This window comes from Schistocerca serialis, chromosome 9 (genome assembly GCF_023864345.2).
Source record: "Schistocerca serialis cubense isolate TAMUIC-IGC-003099 chromosome 9, iqSchSeri2.2, whole genome shotgun sequence".
Lineage (NCBI taxonomy): Eukaryota > Metazoa > Arthropoda > Insecta > Orthoptera > Acrididae > Schistocerca > Schistocerca serialis.
In genome coordinates, this window is record NC_064646.1 from 273492686 (window position 1) to 273519291 (window position 26606).

General features: G+C 43.5%; 1 protein-coding gene across 1 annotated transcript in view; it reads left to right on the forward strand.

The window, feature by feature from the left end:
- Positions 1 to 8322: 8322 nt before the first annotated feature.
- The window catches only part of LOC126418846 (protein I'm not dead yet-like), a 262743-nt gene continuing 244459 nt past the window's right edge, over positions 8323 to 26606 (forward strand). Inside the window, exon 1 of the mRNA XM_050085833.1 lies at positions 8323 to 8442. Coding sequence (XP_049941790.1) covers positions 8344 to 8442 — 99 coding nt within the window. The 5' untranslated portion in view covers positions 8323 to 8343. The remainder of the gene's footprint in view (positions 8443 to 26606) is intronic.

Sequence of the window (26606 nt, forward strand, 5' to 3'; positions counted from 1 at the left end):
CCTCCTAGGTTAAAGATTGTTCTGTTAATCTCCTCATGTTCAGATAATTCACTTAATTTATCACCAGATTCTGGAATGTTATTCTCAAAATTGCTACGTAAGCTCCTGCTTCGCTTTGACATGAAGGAAAATCTTGTTAACTACGGTTTACTACAATTGAAGGGTTTGGTGCAAGAAGGAGGCAGCTCCACTTTATGCAGTTTGTGGCAAATTAAAAGAAACGTTTTAAAAATTCAGTTTTCACCAAAACGAAAAAATTGGCAGCCTTGTTTTAGGTTTTGGGGTATCTAATACTACTGACGAAAATACAAACAAATGCATGCACTCAGGTACGTGCAATAGAGTTTTGAATTTTGGAGCTGCCTCCGTTTTGCTCCAAAGTGAATGAAAAACTCTTTGTAGGACCATTTCCTTCATAATTAACCATATTTCAGTTTAAAAAACATTTATTAATAAAGAAAGTACAACATTATTGGCATAATACATTAATTCTACAGTTCTTCTTCAGTCTTCTAGCTCCTCTTCAGTCACCTCAGGCCGTTAAAAGCATTAATAATACGATGCCTTGCTTCGACGTCAAAGCCGGCCGGTATGGCCGAGCGGTTCTAGGCGCTTCAGTCTGGAACTGCGCGACCGCTACGGTCGCAGGTTCGAATCCTGCCTCGGGCATGGATGTGTGTGGTGTCCTTAGGTTAGTTAGGTTTAAGTAGTTCTAAGTTCTAGAGGACTGATGACCTCAGATGTTAAGTCCCATAGTGCTCAGAGCCATTTTTTTTTCAACGTCAAAGGTAGTGAAACACTTGTATTTGCAACTGAAATCATTACCTGTAGCCCGCGAGGCATGTTTTTTTCACTCGTGCTCTAGTGCTTCTTTGGAAGTCAACCTTCCGCTGTTTTCTTATGTTCCATGCCCATTGTTCCTTGTGCGATCCTTTTTTTCCTCTTCAGTGGTCCAACAACTGTGTCTCTGCTTCTTGAATCTTCTTCTGAATCACTAGAAGTCTCATCATCAGCAGGCCGTAGTTTTCTGAAGAGTCACAATTAAACGCTCTTTCCTCTTCTGATTCACTCATATTGACAGAAACCGTGAAATCAAATGACGATGAAGTCACAAAACAGATCGTAAACCTGATAAAAAATATCCCTCACAGAGAACGGGTGATGTTTACACCGGTCTGCTGAACAATATATAACACAACCTGGCTTCTTGCTATTGTTTGGGGGAAGAAGCTCCCGGAGCTGCCTCTATTTTCATGCAAACTCGGAGTACAGGCAGCTCCAACTGTTGTATTTTTCTGAAACTAGTGGGTGGAGCTGCCTCTCTTGCACCAAACGAAGGGGCTTTTTTTGTGTGTGATAGAATGTTCAACTCAATAGAGCCAAAAAGTGGAGCTGCCTCCTTGCGCCAAACCCCTCAATTACAATGTTCAAACGACACTACATATACTCCTACTTGACACAAGCACAATGAAAATCTCACTATTACCAATATGGTAAAATAATGAAAACTACGGTACCTGAATAATCACTTATTTTGATTTGTGCTTACTGTTCATCGTGTATTTGGGATTGTTGCAGCTTCGCCCACGTCCCTGCCGGCAGCTCTCGAACAGTTGTCCGATGCGTTGCGTCGCTCCGTCTGAAGATATCTCGTAGTCGCGAAGCGTTGACCCCCACGTGGCAGTCGCAGAGGCGTCGAGCTCCGCACCTTCTCTCTGCCGGCGTCGTCGGTGTGAAGCGCCAAACGGTGTGTAGTCCGGCGTCGTAGGTGCCGACTGCTGTGACGTTCCTTCCCTCCTTCTACACTCGCCGGGAACAGACATGACTCGTAACGATGTTCGTCCCCGTCGGTGTGACGAGGAACAGCACCTATAACTCTCGTAAGAACACAACTCCCCTCGGTGTTTACAAATATTCTGCTATCTGTCCGCAACAGTCTCCTCAGTTTGTGCAAACTGGTAAACTGCAATCGTTTATTTTTTTTAATGCCCAGTTAGTTCCGTGATGAAATAAAATCTTTTTTCTTGATTTCATCATTACGATCGTTTTTTACATAATACATAGCGAGGATGGAAATTTACTGTCTACTATTCCGTTGCTATGCCGTTGCTACGGCCAGTTATTAACAACGGTCCGACGTAACTCTAGAGATAACTTACGTCGGAGTAAATGTTTAGCTTGAGGAACTATACCAGCAGCCCAACATAGCAGGAGCTGTGCAGTGGGCCGGCCATGTGGCCTGGATGGAGAATCACAGATGGCCTCGGAAGCTCCTGGATTTCACACCTACGGGAAAGAGACCGCCAGGGAGACCCAAGAAGCGTTGGAGGGATGGACTCCATGAAGATTTAAACCAAGTGTCAATAGATGTGGACGGATGGCGGATAGCAGCAATGGACAGAATACAGTGGAGGAGGAAACTTTTAGATGCGTGCGGTCCACTGGGCCCGATCACGTAGTAGTAGTAGTAGTTTAATGCGCCGTAATACTGGTTTAAACTAATCACTCTTCACTGTCCATTATTCATGTACTCACTTAGTCACTTAAAATGTTTAAAGAGTTAGGCGACACGTAAGATTTATCTTTTGATTCAGATCTTATTGTTTTTTCTGTAATTAATTGTTTGTTCCTACAACACACGCACACCGATAAGTCATTCAAGATTAACTTCTGTTCAGTTCATTAATCGTGACGCTGACGGCAAGTTTTGACTAATCGGCGTACTTGTCTTTCTTCACGTCTTCGTTTTATTGTGTCCTACTCAATACCACGAATTGTTTTCTGTCGTTGATCCATTGCCCTCAAGGTTTGTAACTGTTCATCAGTACGAAGGCTAAGTCCGATAAACCAATATGACTCAATTGAAGTCTAACACTCGTCTTACTATACCGTCGCGTTGAGAACGGCACAGGTTAACTTTCATCAGTCGTAAGCCTAAGCAAGACTTCAGTCTCTACCTCACAAATTATCAAACTTCCAAAACTGAAACAATCTAACAGCGTTTGCGTCCAGACAACTCTCGGAAAAGTACTGTAGAGTGACTAAAGAGCAACCAACTGAACATTTCCATATCCGAGTTGCACTGTAGTCGCATTGAATTTCCTTTTCGCTGCGGCTACAACTCTCTTCCATGGTAAATGTTATCTTTGACTGAATTACTTTCTTGGATTTAACCTTCGTTCATATCATTTTGAATTTATTCTATAGATGTTTGATAGAGAATCTAGGATAATTCTTTCCTTTTATCTCCCCTTTCTGTGTGCTATAATATGTAAATGAATAATATAGGTGTTAATCAAAATATTACCAATTTAGATTTTATCGTCAGTAGTTGCCGTCGCTGTCAAGATGACTCACTTCCCTACTTTAAATTCCCACAAAGTTTGTTAATTGGGGTTTTCTCTCCTTGGGGCCTTACACAAGGCCGTTGGCTGGGGAATAATATGGTGTATTGGAATCCTGAATAAAACCAGCCTGCTTTCAGAAATAAATGTGCTGCATTACTTATTGAGTCAACGACATTGCCAGAGTAGTAAGACCAGTTCCCGTCAGATCACCGAAGTTAAGTGTTGTCGGGTTTGGCTGGCACTTAGGACGGTTACCGTCCGAGTCTGCCGAGCGCTGTTGGGGAGCAGGATGCCCTTGTGAGGCCAATTGAGGAGCTACTTGACTGAGAAGTAATAGCCCCATGTCCTGACACCATCAAACCACCTTTCCTTAAGGCCCTCCCCCAACCAGCAATCTCCCACCTCACAGCCATCCTAAACAACTGCCTTCCTGCACAGTATTTCCTTCCACCTGGAAGGTCGCAAAAGTAATTTCAATCCCCAAACCCAACAAAGAGAATGTATCCCTCAAAACTATCGTCCCATTTCACTGCTAAATCAGCTGTCCAAATTACTCGAAATCCTCATACAAAATTCGCTCCTACAGTTCCTATCGGCAAACAACATCCTTATCCCCGAGCACAGCACAGCGCAGCAAGCCATTCGTCTGTTGGAGCACATCTGCACAGAGAAGGGCTGGGGTAACAGCACCGCTGCCATTTTCCTGGACATAGAAAAGGCGTTCGACCGGGTTTGGCATGGCAGCCTGCTATACAAACTGTCTAAGATGAACTGCCCACTCCATCTGATAAAAATAGTCAAATCGTTCTTGGTAGAAAGAAAATTCTACTCCGTAGTAGACACTGCAACCAGTGTTCTAAAACCCATAGAAGCAGCTGTCCCACAGGGATCTGTGCTTGGCCCCCTCCTATACTTCCTGTACACGAATGATCTGCCGAAAGAGCTGGGCAGTAACATTGCCCTGTATACAAATGATACTGCACTGTACCACAGTGGCGGGAACATAAACTATCTAGCCTACAGCCTACAACGCCACCTAGATAAAGTGACGAAGTGGTGCAATCTGTGGAAGATAAAGATAAATGCAAATGCCAGACAATTCTAAAAGGCAGGGGACTTACAGTACCTGCCAAACTCAAAATTTGGAAGAGAGTCATCCTGTCATTCTCTACGGCTCTGAAGCGTGGAGCATGGCAGCAGACACCAACCTCAAGCAGCTTAAAATTCTCCAAAACAAAACCTTCTGAATCGTTACAGACGCTCCGTGGTTGTCGAGCAATGAGGAGATCAGAGCAATGCTAGGACAGCCATCATTCTCTCATCTCATTAAGCAGAAATCATTAAAATTCTATTAAACATCCAACGCATCACCACATCAACTCATCAACTCTCTGGGAATGGATCACAACCCTGACCAGAGAGCACCAATCACTACCATCCACCGCCAATTCAGGCGCTAGTAATAAGAAACTCGTAAGCAAACATACAATCATATCTTCATAGCCACTACCATCATCTACCCAGCGGACAACCGACGCCTAGCCGATACCGCATAACCCCCGAATGCGCATCAACAAGGATCATTTCGAAAGACAGAGCATTTTTCAAGGACGCTGGCTCTTCATACGCATCATGGGTATAGGCCCAGCCATTTCATGTTGAGAAGTAATGGGACCGGTCACGAAAACTGACAACGGTCGCGAGAGTAATGTGCTGACCACATGCCCTTCCGTATCCGCATCCGATGGCGCCCACAGATTGACAATATATATAAATGACCTAGTAGATAGCGTCGGAAGTTCCATGTGGCTTTTCGCGGATGATGCTGTAGTATACAGAGAAGTTGCAGCATTAGAAAATTGCAGCGAACTGCAGGAAGATCTGCAGCGGATAGGCACTTGGTGCAGGGAGTGGCAACTGACCCTTAACATAGACAAATGCAGTGTATTGCGAATACATAGAAAGAAGGATCCTTTATTGTATGATTATATGATAGCGGAACAAACACTGGTAGCAGTTACTTCTGTAAAATATATGGGAGTATGCGTGAGGAACGATTTGAAGTGGAATAATCATATAAAATTAATTGTTGGTAAAGCAGGTGCCATGTTGAGATTCATTGGGAGAGTCCTTAGAAAATGTAGTCCATCAACAAAGGAGGTGGCTTACAAAACACTCGTTCGACCTATACTTGAGTATTGCTCATCAGTGTGGGATCCGTACCAGGTCGGGTTGACAGAGGAGGTGGAGAAGATCCAAAGAAGAGCGGCGCGTTTCGTCACAGGGTAATTTGGTAATCGTGATAGCGTTACGGAGATGTTTAGCAAACTCAAGTGGCACACTCTGCAAGAGAGGCGCTCTGTATCGCGGTGTAGCTTGGTCTCCAGCTTTCGAGAGGATGCGTTTCTGGTCGAGGTATCGAATATATTGCTTCCCCCTACTTACACCTCCCGAGGAGATCACGAATGTAAAATTAGAGAGATTCGAGCGCGCACGGAGGCTTTCCGGCAGTCGTTCTTCCCGCGAGCCATACGCGACTGGAACAGGAAAGAGAGGTAATGAGAGTGGCACGTAAAGTGCCCTCCGCTACACACCGCTGGGTGGCTTGCGGAGTATAAATGTAGATGTAGATGTAGAACACCGACGTTGGACTGTTGACGACTGGAAACATGTTGCCTGGTTGGACGACTTTCGTTTCAAATTGTATCGAGCTGATGGCCGTGAACGGGTGTCGACACAACCTCATGAATCCATAGAACCTGCATGTCAACAGGGGACTGTTAAAGCTGGTGGAGGCTCTGTAACAGTGTGAGGCGTGTGCAGTTGGAGTGATATGGGACCCCTGATACGTCTAGATACGACTCTGACAGATGACACGTACTTAATCATCCTGTCTGATCACCTGCATCCATTAATGTCCATTGTGCATTCCGACGGACTTGGGCAACTGCAGTAGGACAATTCGACATCCCACACGTCCAGAATTGCTACAGAGTAGCTCCAGGAACACTCTTCTGAGTTTAAACACTACCGTTGGCCACCAAACTTCCCAGACATGAACATTATTGAGCATAGCTGGGATACCTTGCAACATACTGTTCAGAAGATACCTCCACCCTCTCGTACTGTTACGGCTTTATGGACAGCCCTGCAGGATTGATGGTGTCAGTTTCCTCCAGCACAACTTCAGACGTCGTGTTGCGGCAGTTCTGCTTGCTCACAGGGGCCCTGCAAGATATTATGCAGGTGTACCAGTTTCTTTGCCTCATCAGTATATATTATGAAAGATAACTTCTGCACTCGTATGGCGTGCCATAGAGGTAGCAGTTAACGGCGTTGCAACGGTTACGGAGCCAACAACCGTCGACTTGATCATCATTCAGTGAGCAATCTGACTGAAAGAGAGTTAAGGTCCATGTAAGTAAATTTTACGATTGGAGAGACTTTGCTCGCATATCGAGCCCAGAGTTCAAAAGTCAGCCGCGCCGCGAAACAGTTATACGTGCATTCGTAAAAATCATTAGTAGCATTGTTAGGATGTTCCATCGTTAATTTAGAGAAGTGTGCCGACAATTAAAACTCTCTGAACACTGATTTTGTGTGACTGTGGTGGTTATTTATTTATTTAATCGTATAGTGATCTTATACAATATACAGTTGATATAAGGCAAATGATTTTATACAATATACATATGATATTAGACAAGGTTAAACCTTAAAGTCCGCGTTTTTCAACCAGTTTATTAAGCTGGGTGTGAGAGTGAGCAAGTCATCGGGAATTCCGGGGTATGAATGGACAGCGTTGGACTAAATGTTCAATTGTCTGTTCTTCTTGATTACATTCACACATTGGTGAACTGATTCGAGCGCGGACGGAGGCTTTCCGGCAACTGTTCTTCCCGCGAACCATGTTGTTGTTGTTGTTGTGGCCTTCAGTCCTGAGACTGGTTTGATGCAGCTCTCCATGCTACTCTATCCTGTGCAAGCTTCTTCATCTCCCAGTACCTACTGCAGCCTACGTCCTTCCGAATCTGCTTAGTGTATTCATCTCTTGGTCTCCCTCTACGATTTTTACCCTCCACGCTGCCCTCCAATACTAAATTGGTGATCCCTGGATGCCTCAGGACATGTCCTACCTACCGATCCCTTCTTCTAGTCAAGTTGTGCCACAAACTTCTCTTCTCCCCAATCCTATTCAATACCTCCTCATTAGTTACGTGATCTACCCACCTAATCTTCAACATTCTTCTGTAGCACCACATTTCGAAAGCTTCTATTCTCTTCTTGTCCAAACTATTTATCGTCCATGTTTCACTTCCATACATGGCTACACTCCATACAAATACTTTCAGGAACGACTTCCTGACATTTAAATCTATACTCGATGTTAACAAATTTTTCTTCTTCAGAAACGCTTTCCTTGCCATTGCCGGTCTACATTTTATATCATCTCTACTTCGACCATCATCAGTTATTTTGCTCCCCAAATAGCAAAACTCCTTTACTACTTTAAGTGTCTCATTTCCTAATCTAATTCCCTCAGCATCACCCGACTTATTTCGACTACATTCCATTATCCTCGTTTTGCTTTTGTTGATGTTCCTCTTATACCCTCCTTTCATACGCGGCTGGAACAGGAAATGGAGGTAATGACAGTGGCACGTAAAGTGCCCTCCGCCACACACCGTTGGGTGGCTTGCGGAGTATAAATGTAGATGTAGATGTAGGATGACATGACGGCCGGTCGGTTCCGTTGGGCTTTCAGGGCCTGATTGGACGGTGTTCGTTTATTACGTGCTGAACGCTCCTGGTATACTGGCGGGTCCACCTCTCGCGAAATCTAGTGGTCATTTCCGCGACGTCCGGATACTTTTGATCGGATAGGGTAGACTAGTGAAGACGGTAGGTGTGCGGCGTCGCCGGCGGCAGCTGTGGGCGGTGGTGGGGGCGCGCGGTTATAAGGCGCGAGGCGGCGGCGGCGGCCCAGCACAGCAGCATGAAGTTCCCGGTGCGAGGGCTGGTGGCGCGCTGGCGGTCGCTGGTGTTGCTGCTGTGCCCGCTGGTGCTGCTGCCGCTGGCCGTCTCCAGCTACTCGGTGAGTCGCCGGCGCGGCTTCCTCGGCCACCTACTGCTGTTGTCGCGCGTCTGCGATGTTTCCGCCCAACTCCGTCTCGCCCGTTGGCAGTAGCTGTCTAGTGTTTCACAGATACCCCGTGCGAGTGCGAGAACTTCGTACGTCACCAGTGCTACAACTGACCGCTGCTTTCTTATCTTTGTCCACCGTAAACGATAGAGCGTACAGACCAGTTTTCCTCCAGAGTGCATCTACGACTGACATACAAGGTGTTTCAAAATACGTGTTACACACTTCTAGAGGTTTCAGAGCGACTTAGTAGATCAAATGTCACATAGGAACCGATGCCCGGAAACGTAGAGAGCGTCAAAGTTATAGGCACCGCCGCCTGTAAATCATATATAAACGGGCTGTTTCCGTGATGATGTTACAGACTTTCTAAGATGGCGGAGAGGGATAAACGTATCAATTTGAGGTAAGGGTCCCTGTACCCCAAACGAACGTGTCGAAGATTCGAAAGTTGTACAGGCCACACCAATATTCAGGAAAGGTAATAGCAGTAATCGACATAATTACAGGCCCAAGCCGGCCAGAGTGACCGAGCTGCTCTAGGCGCTACAGTCTGGAACCGCGCGACCCCTACGGTCGCAGGTTTGAATCCTGCCTCGGGCATGGATGTGTGTGATGTCCTTCGGTTATTTAGGTTTAAGTAGTTTCTAAGTCTAGGGGACTGATGACGTCAGAAGTTAAGTCCCTTAGTGCTCAGAGCCAATTACAGGCCCATATCATTAACGTCGATATGCAGGACGAAATGGTTCAAATGGCTCTGAGCACTATGGGACTTAACATCTATGGTCATCAGTCCCCTAGAACTTAGAACTACTTAAACCTAACTAACCTAAGGACAGCACACAACACCCAGCCATCACGAGGCAGAGAAAATCCCTGACCCCGCCGGGAATCGAACCCGGGAACCCGGGCGTGGGAAGCGAGAACGCTACCGCACGACCACGAGATGCGGGCGATATGCAGGACGATTTTGGAACATATATTGTGTTCGAATATTATGAATTACCGCGAAGAAAACGGTCTATTGACACACAGTCAATATGGATTTAGAAAACATCTTTCTTGTGACACACAACTAGCTCTTTATTCGTATGAAGTGCTCAGTGCTATTAACAGTGGGTTTCGATTCCGTATTTCTGGATTTCTGGAAGGCTTTTGACACTGTACCACACAAGCGGCTTGTAGTGAAATTGCGTATTTATGGAATATCGTCTTAGTTATATGAATGGATTTGTGATTTCCTGTCAGAGGGGTCACAGTTCGTAGTAACTGATGGAAAGTCATCGAGTAAAACAGAAATGATTTCTGGCGTTCCCCCAGGTAGTATTATAGGCCCTTTGCTGTTCCTTATCTATATTAACGATATGGGAGACAATCTGAGTAGCCGTCTTAAGTTGTTTGCAGATGACGCTGTCGTTTATCGACTGCTAAAGTCATCAGGAGATCAAAACAAATTGCAAAACGATTTAGAGAAGTTATCTGAATGCTGTGAAAATTGGTAGTTGACCCTAAATAACGAAAAGTGTGAGATAAACCACATGAGTGCTAAAAGGAATTCGTTAAACTTCGGTTACACGATAAATCAGTCAAATCTAAAGGCCGTAAATTCAACTAAATACCTAGGAATTAAAATTACGAAAAACTTAAATTGGAAGAAACACATAGAAAATATTGTGAGGAAGGCTAACCAAAGACTACGTTTATTGGCAGGACACTTAGAAAATGTAAGAGACCTACTAAGGAGACTGCCGACACTACGCTTGTCCGTCCTCTTTTAGAATATTGCTGCGCGGTGTGGGATCCTTACCAGGTAGGACTGACGGAGTACATCGAAAAAGTTCAAAGAAGGGCACCACGTTTTGTATTATCGCGAAATATGGGAGAGAGTGTCACTGAAATGATATAGGGTTTGGCCTGGACATCATTAAAACAAAGGCGTTTTTCGTTGCGACGAAATCTTCTCACGAATTTCCAACCACAAACTTTCTCCTCCGAATGCGAAAATATTTGTTTGACGCCGACCTTCATGGGGAGAAACGATGACCACGATAAAATAAGGGAAATCAGAGCTCGTATGGAAAGATATAAGTGCTCGTTCTTTCCGCTCCCTATACGAGATTGGAATAATAGAGAATTGTGAAGATGGTTCGATGAACACTCTGCCAGGCATTTAAATGTGATTTGCAGAGTAACCATGTAGATGTAGATGTAGAAAGTTATAGGCGAACGCCGTTCTGATACATGTTCTGGTACCATTGTTGCTGAAATTGTAGGGTTGAGGTGATATTATGGACCAAAACAAGGAAAAAATATCCAGCAAACATGGGGTCTAAACTGAATCCCTGAGAGCTATGAGCACTTTTTCATCTTCGCTACTGTCAAACCCATCTACCTATTGAAAAAGTGCTCATAGTTCTTAATTTGTGCATTTTAGGGCCCATGTATACAGGGCATTTTTCCTTATTTTGGTCCATGTTTTTCACCTCTGGAGGTAGTCTACCTATAATCTTAGCAACAACACTACCAGTACGAGTATTCCACTGTCAGAGGTATCAGAACGGTTTTCACTTATAACTTTCAAAAATTCTACTCGTTCATTTCCTGTAGAGGTACCCTTACCTCAAATTTATACATTTATACCTCTACATCATGCTAGAAAGTTTGTAACGTCATCACAGAAACACCCTTTACATAAATACATTTACAGTTGGCGGCGCCTGTAACTTCGACGCTATATAGCATAGTCGGATGACGTTTCCGGACATTGGTTCCTATGTAAAACTCGATCTACCTAGTCCCTTCTACAACCTCTGGAACTGTGTAACATCAATTGTGGAATACCCTGTAGTAATTGCTGTTGTACTCGGTGATGACCTGCGAACACATTTAAGACCAGCGTATGCAGCACTTGGCGAAGTGGTTACTGGGAAATGCACATCCATAAATGTCCGCTGCAGTATTTTGCATACTGCAGAAACAAAAGGTCATTTGCCTTCAAGGACTGGCTTCTTGGTAAGACTGCAGGTGTACACTAACATGACGCGACGTTTATCTTAATAACATTGGTGTTTTGATTTAGAAATACCTTTTCGTAGTTGCGATGAAAATATTGCTCTTGCTGTAACACATACGAACAGCAGTGTTCGCAACTGATTTCACTCCACTAAGATCCTCTGTTACAGCAGCCATATGTAGTATATGTGGGTTAAAACAGTCTTGCTTGTAACTCAGCGTTTTATTAACTACTCGTTCCGACTTCGTGGGACATCTTTAGATTATTCATAGCGATAACAAAATAAATAAAAATTAGAGTATGCTTCTAGCCTGAACGATTTTGAATGTGAATGAGAAACTGTTATTGAACTTAAAATTTTCGTTTCGCAACATATTAAAGAAACCCGGTCTGAAGCACGCGTCAAATCAGATAAACCCCCTGAAACATTTTCCTTTTCCGCCATATTAAAAACCATAAAACAGCTCTGTGGTAGACTAAAGCGCGCGTCGAATCAGATGAAACTGCAGAAACCTCGTCAAAAACAACTAATGAAATATCGTGTAAGCGCGGGATGGATACTAAATAAATAATCAAACTGATTGAGGCGTAAATTAATATAATCGTACCAACAGGACAGAATGGTGCAGTGGTGGAAACACACAAAGAAGAAAACTCTGTCACAGAGCAGTTTTTATGGTTCTTAAAATGTTGGAAAAGGTTAGGATTCAGATGGTTTATTTGATTTGACGCGTGCTTCGGTCTATCACGCAGCGGTTTTACGGTTTTTAGTATATTCCAAAAGGAAAATTTTAAGGTCAGTACCAGTTCATTCACATTTACAATCGTGCAAGGTAGGACCATAACCTTTTTTTCTGATTTTGTGCGTTTATTTCATCCACCTGGTTCTTTTAGCTAAATTAAGGAGTTACAAAACCGAATAGACTTAGGAAACCGCCCATTAAAGTGTAAATATACAGATTTGTACATTATTGACGTTATTATGTGCGCTATGGGCTGGTAGTAATCGTTGCATATCAAAAGAACATTGTAATACTTTTTGTATCTATTCAGTTTTAGAACCACAAATGGCTCTTGTAGCAGCCATGTAAAATATATTTCTAAATTTAAAAAGACAGCACTACAAAAGACGATTGCTTACAAGCATTTTCACAAAGAAGCAGAGATCATGTTGGCGTTTGATTTCTGCTTGGGTCAAATTTAATGTGTGAAGCGCTGATATTCGACTTGGCTCTACATGAGAGAGAAAGTTATTCATTTACGCTAAACCGTCTTCCCTGATTGATATTTTCATGCAAGTACGTGCTGTGTTCCAAAATCATGATTGAAAAGGGGGGAAATATCGAACAAGCTTAGTTGCGAATTAATTTCTTATGTTTAGACGTCAGAACAGCACGCAGTAACCTTGCAGTTACTAAAGCAGGAATTATGTGATCCGGATGGGTATCGGACAGGCGTTATTTCTATGCACTACGCCTAGAATGCTAGTGAATGATCTCTCTTAGTTACAGCCATACACCATCTACATAATTCAGTGAAAGCGAGTGCTAGAGAAATAATTAGAATTCGTAATTTCCCGATTTTTGTCTAGCACCAGATATATAAGCTAGCTACATTTCGAGGTTATAACACTACCAGAATAATTCTCTGTTCCAGAATGTTTCACGGAACGCCTGAGTACACTCATTTAAATTTTCATAACAGAATAAATCACGTAATACAGCAGGAGCCAAACATGTTGGGTCGTAGCAAACATAAGTACTAACAAGCCAGAAAGTAGTGTCTGTTGCTATTTCTGTCTTCATGTAATTCGGACAGTTTCATTATGCCATTGGTGCAGAATTATCGGTTACTCAGTTGTTGCCCGACAGGTTGCGTTTACAGAATGTCTGACAATGTTGTGAAATTAAGACGGTGTATCGCGAGAGACTTCACACTACTGAAAGCGTATTCCTCATTTCCATACTCGACCGTTTACGCATTGCTTTCGTGGATGCTGCACTCGGTGCGAGTCCCAGTCTTAGATGGGTGCGTCGTTTAACTATGCTGCAAGGAGGAAGTCGCGGTTTGTTGATTCGTACAAGTCGCACTGCTTGCTCCCCAGTGCGTGACGATGGCGACAACATTTAGCGCACCGACGCCGGAAATCCCTACAATCGCAGCGCAACAACGAGTCGACAGCGCTGCTTGTTGTCCATTCCGCGAATCTTTCGCAACTTCGCGAGGTGGAAGGAGACAAATTGTTATGGAACGATGCCACTCAAATCTGTTCAATGAGAAGAAAACTGTAAATGACCCGTCACCGAGATTCACCGAGGTTTATTTTCTTTCGGCATTCGCTTGTAGATTCCTTGCATAAGGGTGCCACAACAAATTCGGGGCGATTTATGGAAACTTTAAGCAAGAATGTAAATCATCTTCTACAAGTTAATAGAACGAAATAAACGTTTGTTAGCGCTCTTTTTCTTTTGCAGCATAAAGCAACAACTCACAATTTCTCAATTTCTTTCTGATCACCGTAGAAAGAAAGATCAGAGGCGGTGAACAAACTTGTATTACGCTAGGAAGTGACAGGAAATTGTCATTTGCATAATCACCTAAAGATACTTTAAAACATACACACACACACACACACACACACACACACACACACACACACAGTTTGGTCTCTCATATCACAAAAACACGTTCAACAGTATCTAATAGCCGGCGGTTCTAGGCGCTTTAGTCCGGAACCGCGCTGCTGCTATGGTCGCAGGTTCGAATCCTGCCTCGGGCATGGATGTGTGTGATGTCCTTAGGTTAGTTAGGTTTAAGTAGTTCTAAGTCTAGGGGAGTGATGACCTCAGATGTTAAGTCCCATAGTGCTTAGAGCCATTTGAACCATTAAAGTATCTAAAAACAGTCAACATTTGGCAACACCATCCAAAAGATAACATCAAGGAAACAGATGCTCGTTTCCTAGTTCTGTGATAATGAAATTTCGTATGGCAGAAACACAAGAAGAATAGCTAATAAGCCGGCGGGAGTGGCCGAGCAGTTCTAGGCACTACAGTCTGGAACCGCTCGACCGCTACGGTCTCAGGTTCGAATCCTGCCTCGAGCATGGATGTGTGTGATGTACTTAGGTTAGTTAGGTTTAAGTAGTTCTAAGTTCTAGGGGACTGATGACATCAGAAGTTAAGTCTCATAGTGCTCAGAGCCATTTGAACCAAGGCGCTTGAGACTGCAAGGCTACCAAGCGCGGCACGCAAAATCAGAAAGCGAACTGAAATCTATTCATTCACTCAGTGACCTTACTGGCACCGAATTGGAAGCTAACAGAGACATGGTCGAAATACTGAGTTCGGTCTTTCAAAATTGTTTCACCGCGGAAGATCGTAGAAGTGGCAGGTATTGAGAAAATCATGGCGGAATAGAAAAGCGACCACAGTCGTTTGGCAGTGAAAAGACCTCAGGACCAGATGAGGTACCTGTAAGATTCTACAAAAATTATGCTCCCCTTATAACAGCAGTTTATTGTAGATCGCTGGAGGAATGAAGACTTCCTAGCGACAGCAAAAAAGCGCAGGTGATTCCCGTTTTCTAGAAGAGTCGTAGAATAGATGCACATAATTATAAGCCAATGACACTTTTGCAGAAAGAATATCTCCTCTATAAAAATCATGATGGAGTCCACAAACAGAGAGCTTGCGAGGCTCAGCCCGTTCTATTCCTCCATGAGACTCCTAGCGCTGTAAACTGCGGCCCTCAGGTTGATGTCGTGATCCATGACTTCGGGAGGGCATTTGACACCGTCCCGTACTGCCATTTAGTCAAAAAACTATGAGCTTGCCAAGTATCGGACCAGATTTGCGACTGGATGCAAGATTTCCTTGCAGAGAGACGTCAACTTGTGGCTCTTATTTTAAAAAAATCGTCAGATGTAAAGGTAATTTCCAGAACAGCCCAAGGATGCCTGATAGGACCGTTACAGTTTACAATGTATAGAAATCACCTAACAGAGACTGTCGCATGCTCCTTAAGACTGTTCGCAGATGATGCGACTGTCTATAAGAAAGTGCAACGTCACAGTATCAATTTGCAGAATGACCAGCAGATGGTTGGTGGATGTGCAGGCTTTAGCTGTCGACCCTGAACGTAAATAAATGTAACGTACTGCGCGTACAGAGGAAAAGCAACCCACTACTGTACAACTAGACCACTGATGACAATATGCTGCCGGCCGGGGTGGCCGAGCGGTTCTAGGCGCTACAGTCTAGAACCGCGCGACCGCTACGGTCGCAGGTTCGAATCCTGTCTCGGGCTTGGGTGTGTGTGATGTCCTTAGGATAGTTAGGTTTAAGTAGTTCTAAGTTTTGGGAGACTGATGACCTCAGAGCCATTTGAACCATTTGACAAGTTGCTGGAAACAATATCTACCGTAAAATACCTAGAAGTAACTATCCAGAATGACCTTATGTATAATGACCACATAAAACAAATAGGAGGAAAGCAGATGCCACTCTGAGATTCATAGGTAGAATCTTAAGGGAATGTAGCCCACAAAGGAAATAGTTTACAAGACGCTTATTTGACAGATTCTTGGTTCTTCTTAACGAATCTGGGATCCTTACCAGGTAGGACTGACAGAGGAGATGGAGAAGACCCAAGGAAGAGCGGCGCTTTTCGACACAGCATCCTTTAGCCGACGCGAAAATGTTACAGAGATGTTCAACAAAATTCTATGGCAGGCATTGCAAGAGATGCATTGCGTATCACGGAGAAATTTACCATTGAAATTTCGAGAGAATACTTTCCCGGGAGAGTCGTACAACGTATTTCTCCGTCCCACATACATTTCGCTAAATGACAACGACGAGAAAATACGAGAAAGTGGAGCTAATACAGAGGCTTACCGACAATCAGTCTTCCCACGCGCCATTCACGAGTGGAACAGGAAAGGAGGGGGAGGGTTAGTTAGTGGTACCAGAAGTACTCTCCTCTAGTTACAGAGTATGATGTACACGTGCATGACTCATTATTTGCGTAAAAATATCGTGGGGGTAATACGTCCCAACTATTCTTGGGAGTGTGTAGGTGGAGGTGAAAAGAAGTAACATTCGAAAATATATAACGGCCGATATTAACACCAAATCCACACTGATGACCGTCACGATCACTCTAGAATTATGGGTAATTGGGAGTTCCAAATGGTTCAAATGGCTCTAAGCACTATGGGACTTAACATATGGAGTCACCAGCCCCTAGACTTAGATCTACTTAAACCTAACTAACCTAAGGACATCACACACATCCATGCCCGAGGCAGGATTCGAACCTGCGACCGTAGCAGCAGCGCGGTTCCGGACTGAAGTGCCTAGCACCGCTCGGCCACAACGGCCGGCAGGTAGGGGGTGGGAAAAGGGGGGGGGGGGAGGGGAAGCGCTATACAGTGAAGGAATTTCTAATAAATTTTGTACAAGTCTCACTCACTACTGCGAAAAATTAACTGTGGGGCAGCAAGACACCGCTACCATACCTATAGCTAAGGGTTTTGGGATCTGAAGTCGTGACAGGACTGTTCAATGGAACCAGGCTCGCTATGAAATATCTCATGCCAAAAGTTACCAAAACGACAGTTCTCAATGGCGAGTCGAAGGGAGAAGATGTGTTGATTCCACGTATTCTCAGCATTTACTTCGGCATCTATTTGATTTCAAACGACGTCAGTTATCCGTTGTATCCTCAGTGACCATCAACAAGGCACAAGGCTAATCGCTTCAAGTGTGTGGATTAAATCTGGAAAATCCAAACGTTTCACATGGTCAATTACACAGGATGTTGGGGACATAAGTGCAGATATTTTGATCATTGGCGCCGCACTAAGCACCCACTCTAGTGTGTTAGTTGTTTTTTCTCTGTGTGTAACACTGTTTCCGCAGGCACGTCGTATGGCACGTAACCTGATGTTTTTTGCACAGTTGTAACTGCTGTAACTGCACAACCAAGAGGACTACACCTTTAAATAAAGACTAACCGTTTTGCGTCCATGCATCCACACTTCAACACTTGACCTGCTTCCCTGGGGCAAATAAGCATTAACTGATTGCTCTTGCCACACACACTTGGAGATACTAACCGGCCTAAAAACATAGTACTCCTAATAGCTATTCCTGATGAGGTAAATACTGATGTAATGTTATTCAGCCACCAATAAAAAATCTGCACTTACACTCTAACACCCTGTATGTGCATGCTCACGAATGGGTCAGCCTAAAACGTTTTTTCGCAAAAGAAATATCGTTGTCCAAAAGCACTTGCTTAATTTTTTTCAGATTTATTTTATTGCACAAAGAATCATTGTCTCTAATTGATTTTGAACATGTAAATGTGTCTGCTTTTTATGTGTGTACTTACGTGGAAAGGAAAAGAGGCATTGCAGCGTGTACCGGGCACAGCTGGTACAGCGGTACAAAAAAATCGAGACTGAGCACAGTACTGATGAGCTATTTCTTCAAAACAAGAGGTTTAGGAGATACGACAAAAGAAAATAATCAATGCCGCAAATTTGTGCACCAGTTAGCGACTGTCTCCTTCAAAATAGTACTCACGTGAGTCAAGGTACGCCTGTGTTCGGTCCTTCCGATTATCAAAACATTTGTGAAGGACAGTTTTCGTGAGGCTGTGCGGTAGCTACTTCTTTAATACCTCTCAAGGCATCACTAAAACACATCAGTAGTAAACTGCTCGTCCACTGCTAATGAGCTGAGCGATTTTGATAAAACTTGCCCCAGTATACGGATACAATCTCGCACAGATACAGCACGAGTAATAGTTCTTTAATATTGTTAGCAGTCTGACTTACTTTGCATCAAGGCAGTACAACTGTCAAATGCGATACGCAGACAGTGATACACGTGTTCACATACCAGCGAACACCAGATAGTGGTCTCTAAGCGTACGAAACCTTACAAATTGCCGCACGGGGCAGGTGCGCGGTCTAGGGCGTCTTGTCACGGTTCGCGCGGCTGCCCCCGTCGGAGGTTCGAGTCCTCCCTCGGGCATGGGTTTGTGTGTCGTCCTCAGCGTAATTTAGTTTAAGTTAGATTAAATAGTGTGTAAGCTTAGGGACCGATGACCTAAGCAGTTTGGTCCCATGAGACCTTACCACAAATTTCCAAATTTCCTTACAAATTACACATTTTGTATCTGAACTGCCAGTAATATTAATGTTCTGAAGGCATTACTTGACTCATGCTATTGGAAAGCATCAATATTGTTATTCATTGTTTTGTCCCATAGTATCGCTATCTTGTGCTTCATTTGAAGTCCAGATTACCACGCATTGTACTCTGCTTAGGACTTCTTTTGGCTCCTGTACCGCTCTTCGTTTTCGTAATGCAGTGAAAGTTTCCCTATGTACGACCTATTTGGCAAACACATCGCAAAGACACCCGCTCCCCCCTTCTAGGTAAAGCAAAAGTGCTTAGAACCTTTCTCGTAACGAAACCGGAGTGAGATGGCATAACAGCTAAGCAGTATAATGTAGTAGTAATCGCCAGGTTCAGTTGTGGTTTCTATTTCAGACCGAAAATCTGTTGTCTTTTCTACTTTCTCCTGTCTGTTAGTACAATCTAAACGACGATTAGAAATAATTTTCCGCTAATGATATTCTTTTCTTGTCGGACACTCGTGTAGCTCATGTGAACATGGAAGCATCTCTCTGGACAAAATCTGCGCGTAGAGCGACTGCAGCTGCTGAATCTTGCGTCTCACGTTTGTTCCTTTACGAAGTTTCGTCAGACTTGTAAAATAACAATTTCTTCGCCACCAAGGTTTTATTTACATCCGTTGCGAAACTTCGTCACTCGACGGCTACGTCTAAGAAACTTTGCGCACTGTCTTTTTAGATGCACATAATTATGAACTTCGCCGGCCGCGGTGGTCTAGCGGTTCTAGGCGCTCAGTCCGGAACCGCGCGACTGCTACGGTCGCAGGTTCGAATCCTGCCTCGGGCATGGATGTTTGTGATGTCCTTAGGTTAGTTAGGTTTAAGTAGTTCTAAGTTCTAGGGGACTGATGACCACAGATGTTAAGTCCCATAGTGCTCAGAGCCGATTATGAACTTCGTTGTAACAATCACTTATTCTCGTTTCGCTGATCCTGTGCTTCGTCAAAATTCGGTATATCAACCGAAGTCTGTTTTAGTTGATTGTTACGTCCGATTTAATAATTCCCATTGCTCACACAGCTGCCACTGGAATGGAAACATCCCTCTGACAACATGGAAGCTGTTGCTAAGGACATTTTCGAAGTTCCAGTAAGTAGCTACTTAGCTCTCAACGGGAAGCTGATTAGGGACTTCTGGTTTTATCTAGCAACCGTCGGATCATAGTTACCTAAGCACGTCCAGTGGACGACGGGTCAACTTTGGTCTTTCGTATCTTTTCCTTATCGCCCTCTATCTCTTCCAGGGACCCCTCGGTGAACTCTGAATATGTACCGTGACACCACAAAGGTTACTCATTCTGATTCGTTTAAGATATTAACTAAATATTAAGCAAATCGAAACATTTACAGAAAAACTGAAAGTGCTTATATACATTGAGCAGACAGTAAGCACTTAACAGGTTTACAGGCACGCTGAGGATACAAGATATTTTCGTGCCGTGCCTTAACCCACTTTGTAAATCAGACTGAAATCTCTTGTCCTTCCATGAATGTTTACTCTTTTTATATCTGTATCTACATTTATACACCGCATTCCACCTATCGGAGTGCGGTGGAGGATACATGATTGTAACTATAATTTCCCCTCTTTTATATCAGCAGTCTGAGAACACAGGGAATTGTAAGAAATAACAACAAAGCTCCTTTTATTCACTTTAATATTAATAAATAACATTTAAACACGAGCTCCGTGATTTTAAATGCATAATTTGATGCGCTTTGTAAGATTAAAGTGAACTCGATGGAGCAGTCTGTATTGCCGTCAATTGTAGCACACTTACTGATAATGTGACCTGTCAGGTGGTTTAAATTTGTAGTCGTCATCGAGTAAACTCCTCTTTCAGCATACCCCAGAAAAAGAAATTAAAGGGAGAAAGGTCTGGCTAACTTGGGGACCACTCTTCATGACCGCTTCTTCCAATTCAGTGAAGAAAATTGTCAATCAGCCAATCTCCAACAGCTACAGCAAGATGGGCTGCGGCCCCAGCCAATCTCTAACAGCTGCAGCAAGATGGGCTGGGACCCCATCCTGCTGAAACCAGTCTGGAAGTCCCTCATCCAAGCGCTCAGTTTGAGGCATCAATTAGTGTCTCAGCATGTTTGGATAAGTGTCACTTCTTACATTTTCATCAAAGAAGATAGGTCGTAGCACATGAGCTTTCGACAAACCACACCACACCGTCACCTTTTGGCAGCCCTCTCTTCCAGGGGTTAAACAAACCTGTGACCATTCTGTCTTCTGTGGACATTCTGGAAAATGGTACCGTATACATAATACGTCTGTACACTTTAATATTTATAGATGAAAAACAGTATATCTTTATAAAACTGGAGCACAATTTACCTTTAAGCACGTCAATAAATAGTAGTCAGTACCAAGTATCCCATCAAATTAGCGAGCATGGCAAAGCGTATGCAGCTGTCATAGAATGTACTTTTTATGTCTATCGTCAGATTTTTGCTATGTATACAAAATTCTACTTTCGGTTTACTATGCTACCAAACTCACCAAGTTGATGGACGCGTATATGTTCGAGATCATATCTTGAAGTTTACAGAAATAGTCGGTCTGTACCAGCCAGGTCAGCTGAGAGCGCTCCGCTGCCTCCTGGACCCCGGTAGGCGCGCCGGCCCCAGATCGAATCCGCCGGTGGATGAACGACGAGTGAGGTGTGCCGGTGAGCCTGGATGTGGTTTTTAGGCGGTTTTCCGCATCCCCTGCGTGAATACCGGGTTGGTTCCCACGTCCCGCCTCAGTTACACGACTCGCAGAAATTTGAAAACGTTCGCACTATTTCATGGCTTACAATACACGCAGACAGTTGGGATACACTGCTTCCGTCCCATAGGGTGCGGGGTGGCGACAGGAAGGGCATCTGGCCACCCTCTGACACTAATCGCCTAATCCGCAGTAACTCGGCCAACCTAGTGTTGAAATGGGACAAAGGTCCTAAGGAAATGATGATACACGCGAATGTTTGTTCATTCATAGCTTGCATGTATTTGCTATTTCTTACAGGAATTATACCTCGAGTTTTGTTCAACTACAAGCGTATAATAGACAGAGAAATTATAAATTTGAGGAAACCTTTATATTACTCACCGAGTTAGTTGAAAAGGCATGACACAGCAGCACAAACTCAAAACTAGAAATGCTGTTTCCATGGTTATATGTTTGAGTGTACACGTAATCCTATCCCCGCAAGATCTGTAATTATGAAGGAGATATTCCAGTGTATTGTACTAGAAATGAGTAAGAAATTCAGAAGTGGATGCCGAATTGAGTGATATTGCGTCATAGCGTATTTCGTCACTTGTAAGTACCTCTCGGTGTTTTTGGCGTTACTGTTGCCGTTACGAAGCTACCGTAGAGATGGTGTCAGAACGCTGTTTATTGTTGAACTAACAGTGACGGCTTACGGCGAGCGCCCGTGATCGACATGTGGGAAGGTCGACGAGCAAGGGTGTGTCTATCCTTTATAAGAGAGTAAAGGCAACATTTGCTTGGAGTGATGTATGCTACACGTCGGAGGGATTGTCTGTCATGGGACTCGTGTGATCTTGTAGTCTAACGCAAGGGAAAAACGCTGAGTTATTTAGCGGGAGGACGAATGTAAATGAATGATTGTGACACAACTGCGCCGTCTAGCTCACTCTAGGACACGAATTCGGGTTCCTGCCTTTCGTGGACAAATAGTGAGCTACCCGAGTACTTCTCAAGCATCGAGAAACAATTCCGAAAAGCATATTGTTCCTCACAAAAAATAATTTCAGGATTATGTATGTTGCGAAGCGAAAGAGTCTTCCAGAATACAGAACCAGAGCCTGTGTCTCAGCTATTCAGTGACATCTTGTGCCAATTTTCTTTGTTATCTGTATGTATCGACCCTGAGGATCAGCCGCCGGGCATATAGTCTAGATTCAGTAACTGCTCTCTTGAGCTTTCTGTATCTGGCTATAACTGATCCTAAGTTGTCCTGAGTCTTTCACGATATGCAGGAGTAGTCATTTCAGATATTAGTCAACGGGTGTTGTAGGAGCCGCTTATGTCTGAGAGACACGTGGGTCACGATGAAGACTCGGAATAGACAGCATGAGGTATACCTCTGAAGTTTCTGAGAACTACCCGATCCCAGTGTGAGAAGTGGACTTACTCTGGCAGCTGTGCGGCAGAAATGACGAGTACGCATCCTCAGTGGCGACTGATCACGTGCGGTGAGCAACATCTTGCCAAATTCTAGTACGAGTAGCACGGATTGCGCAGAGAATGATGGAGAACCTGGGGTAAACTGGCCCGGAGGTGGATACTTCTGGTCAACACGTATCCCGCGTCTAAATTCAGTGAAAGAATACTTCTAGGAACAAATCCGGAACGAACCAAGACCAACTGGAAGTGAAATAACGTAGTACCCCATTTGCTTCCGAGATCTGGGACACAGACGTGCCCTCTCGGCCTTTTTACCATCACTGACAACTTTCGAAACAGTCACTTATTTTGCACATTCTAAATGCTAGACATATTGCAAAGATGTTTGTGTACGGGGCAATCGATCACTGGAAGTAGCGCGGTCTTGACGACCTTATAACGTATGTCTCAGGTGAAACACTTGGCGAGCGGTAGGGCTAAACGCGACCGCGTATTTCGCTGCGAACTGATCGTTTGAATGACTCAGTCTGAGACTATTCTAGGGTTTCATGTCAGTGTGGTCCTAATTCAGATGCGCTACCATGGATGAGTAACATATAAAGTTGTCCGCCGCGGTAGCTGCGCCTTCAGCGTGGCGGATTGTTAATTGAAGGGGCCCATATTCGATTCCGGCCCGGTCGGCGATTTTATCCTCTCGGGGACTGATGCTTTGTTGTCCTTACAGTCTCATTGTCATAACTGACGTTCCATTGTTGAAATGTCTGTATAAGTAAGCCCCGCAAACGTTACATTGAGTCACCTTCCGTTTATCATTCTCACATTACAGTTTACAAATGCATGGTAAGATTCTTGCTAGCATTTGGAAGCTCAGCGTATCACCTGCAGCTCTTCCAGATCTTTAATGTGCATCTGTCTGTTGCCATATTTAACGTTCGTTGCATAGTGAACTGCTCAGTTTTCGAGGACTGTCTCAGAATCGGATTTCCATTAGTTCATTCGACTACTAGGGTCATCGAATTCGTAACATACTCGCCTAGTAAAATTGTTTCAACTTTCTTTTGCGGTGATTCGTTATTCTACATGTTCACACTTGGACTATTCTATGCTTTATTATAGCAACGACCGTGTATTAGATGAAATTATAATCATTTGAATCAAAATTTATGAGGTTTATTCACAATTCCACGCCACTATTAAATTTATGCATAAATATTCTTACACTTTCACAATTTTGTGTGTATGTGGAAACTTCCATCGAAGTACAATATGTAACTTTAGAGACATTCTGCGTTCAGTAGGAATGCCATAGTACACTGACGTGACAAGAACCACGGATATCTTCTAATATCGTGTCGGAACTCCTTTTGCCCGACATAGTGCAGTACCTTGACGTGGCATGGACTCAATAGGTAGCTGGAAGTCCCGGCAGATTAGATTTAGATTAGATTAGATTAATACTAGTTCCATGGATCATGAATACGATATTTCGTAATGATGTGGAACGAGTCGAATTTTCTAATACATGACATAATTAGGTTAATTTAACAACATACTTAAGTTAATATAACAACTTTATTTTTTGTGTGTGTTTTTTGTTTTTCTTTATTTTTTCTTTATTTTTATTTTTATTTTTTTATTTTTTATTTTTTAAATATTTTTTCTTTTTTTTCTTAATTTATATCTAAAAATTCCTCTATGGAGTAGAAGGACTTGTCATTCAGAAATTCTTTTAATTTCTTCTTAAATACTTGTTGGTTATCTGTCAGACTTTTGATACTATTTGGTAAGTGACCAAAGACTTTAGTGCCAGTATAATTCACCCCTTTCTGTGCCGAAGTTAGATTTAATCTTGAATAGTGAAGATCATCCTTTCTCCTAGTATTGTAGTTATGCACACTGCTATTACTTTTGAATTGGGTTTGGTTGTTAATAACAAATTTCATAAGAGAGTATATATACTGAGAAGCTACTGTGAATATCCCTAGATCCTTAAATAAATGTCTGCAGGATGATCTTGGGTGGACTCCAGCTATTATTCTGATTACACGCTTTTGTGCAATAAATACTTTATTCCTCAGTGATGAATTCCCCCAAAATATGATGCCATATGAAAGCAATGAGTGAAAATAGGCGTAGTAAGCTAATTTACTAAGATGTTTATCACCAAAATTTGCAATGACCCTTATTGCATAAGTAGCTGAACTCAAACGTTTCACCAGATCATCAGAAATACTGAGCCATGTTATCTCTATAGCCATTAAGAATTCCGAAGGTATTGCCGGTACAGGATTTTGCATACGAACTGACCTCTCGATTATATCACATAAATGTTCGATGGTATTCATATCGGGCGATCTGGATGGCCAAATCATTCGTTCGAATTTTCCAGAAAATTCTTCAAACTAATCGAGAACACTTGTGGCCCGGTGACATGGGGCATTGTCATCCATAAAAATTTCATCTTTGTTTAGAAAGAGGAAGTCCATGAATGGCTGCAGATGGTCTCCGAGTAGACGAACGTAACCATTTCCAATTAATGGTCAGTTCAATCGGACCAGAAGCCCCTTGCCATTCCACGCAACCGCAGCCCACACCGTTATGGAGCTACTACCAGTTCGGAATGTGTTTTCTTGGCATCTTGGGTCCATGGCATCGTGGGTTCTGCGCCACACTCTAACCATACCATCAGCTCTTAACCAACTGAAATTGAGACTCATCGAGGCCACGGTTTTCCAGTCGTCTAGGGTCCAATCGATAAAGTCACGGTCCAGGAGAGGCGCTGCAGGCGATGACGTGCTGTTACCAAAGGCACTCGCATCGGTCGTCTGCTGCCATAGCCCATTAACGCCACATTTTGCCCCACTGCCCTAACAGATACGTTAGTCGGACGCCCCACATTGATTTCTGCAGTTATTCCAAGCAGTGTTGCTTGTCGGTTACCACTGACAACTTGATACACATGCAGCTGCCCTCGGTCGTTAACTGAAGGCCGTCGGCCTCTGCGTTGTCTGTGGTGAGAGGTAATGCCTGAAATGTGGTATTCTCGGAAGACTATTGACACTGAGGATCTCAGAATTCTGCATTCCCTAACAATTTCCGAAATAGAATGTTCCATACATCTAGCTCCAGCTACCACTCAGGGCTCAAAGTCTGTTAAATTCCGTCGTGCGGCCATAGTAACATTGGAAACCATTTCACTTGAATCGTCTGAGTTCACATGACAGCTCCGCCAATGCACTGCCCTTTTATACCCTGTGTACGCGATACTGTCGCCATCTGTATATTTGCAGCTCCTATCGAAAGACTTTTCTCACCTCACTGTAAATCGAATGCATCGCTCGAGAAGTAATGGTCAGCGTTTTCTGAGATGTAAAATAATTGATGAATACTGACTGCCTAGAAAAGGGTGAAACAATAATTGGTGAATAATACGCAAGTCTCCTGATCTAAGTGTACGAAAAAATACGTTTAAAGAGCGCTAGATGGAAAAAGGAGAAAAGATATTTCATCAGATTAATGCACCTGTTCAAAAATGTGCAGTGGCAATAGCAAAACACAAATCTGAAGTATGATTTGTTGGAATAGTCTCATAATGACCACACTTAACCCTGACTTGAACTCTACCTTCTCCCACATCTAAAGAGCTTCACGGCTGTCAATCGCGTTTGGGTCCAATGATTAGTTGACAGCATTGGTAGATGGATTTGTGGTACAGCTTTCAGAATCATTCTTCAGAGATTAAAA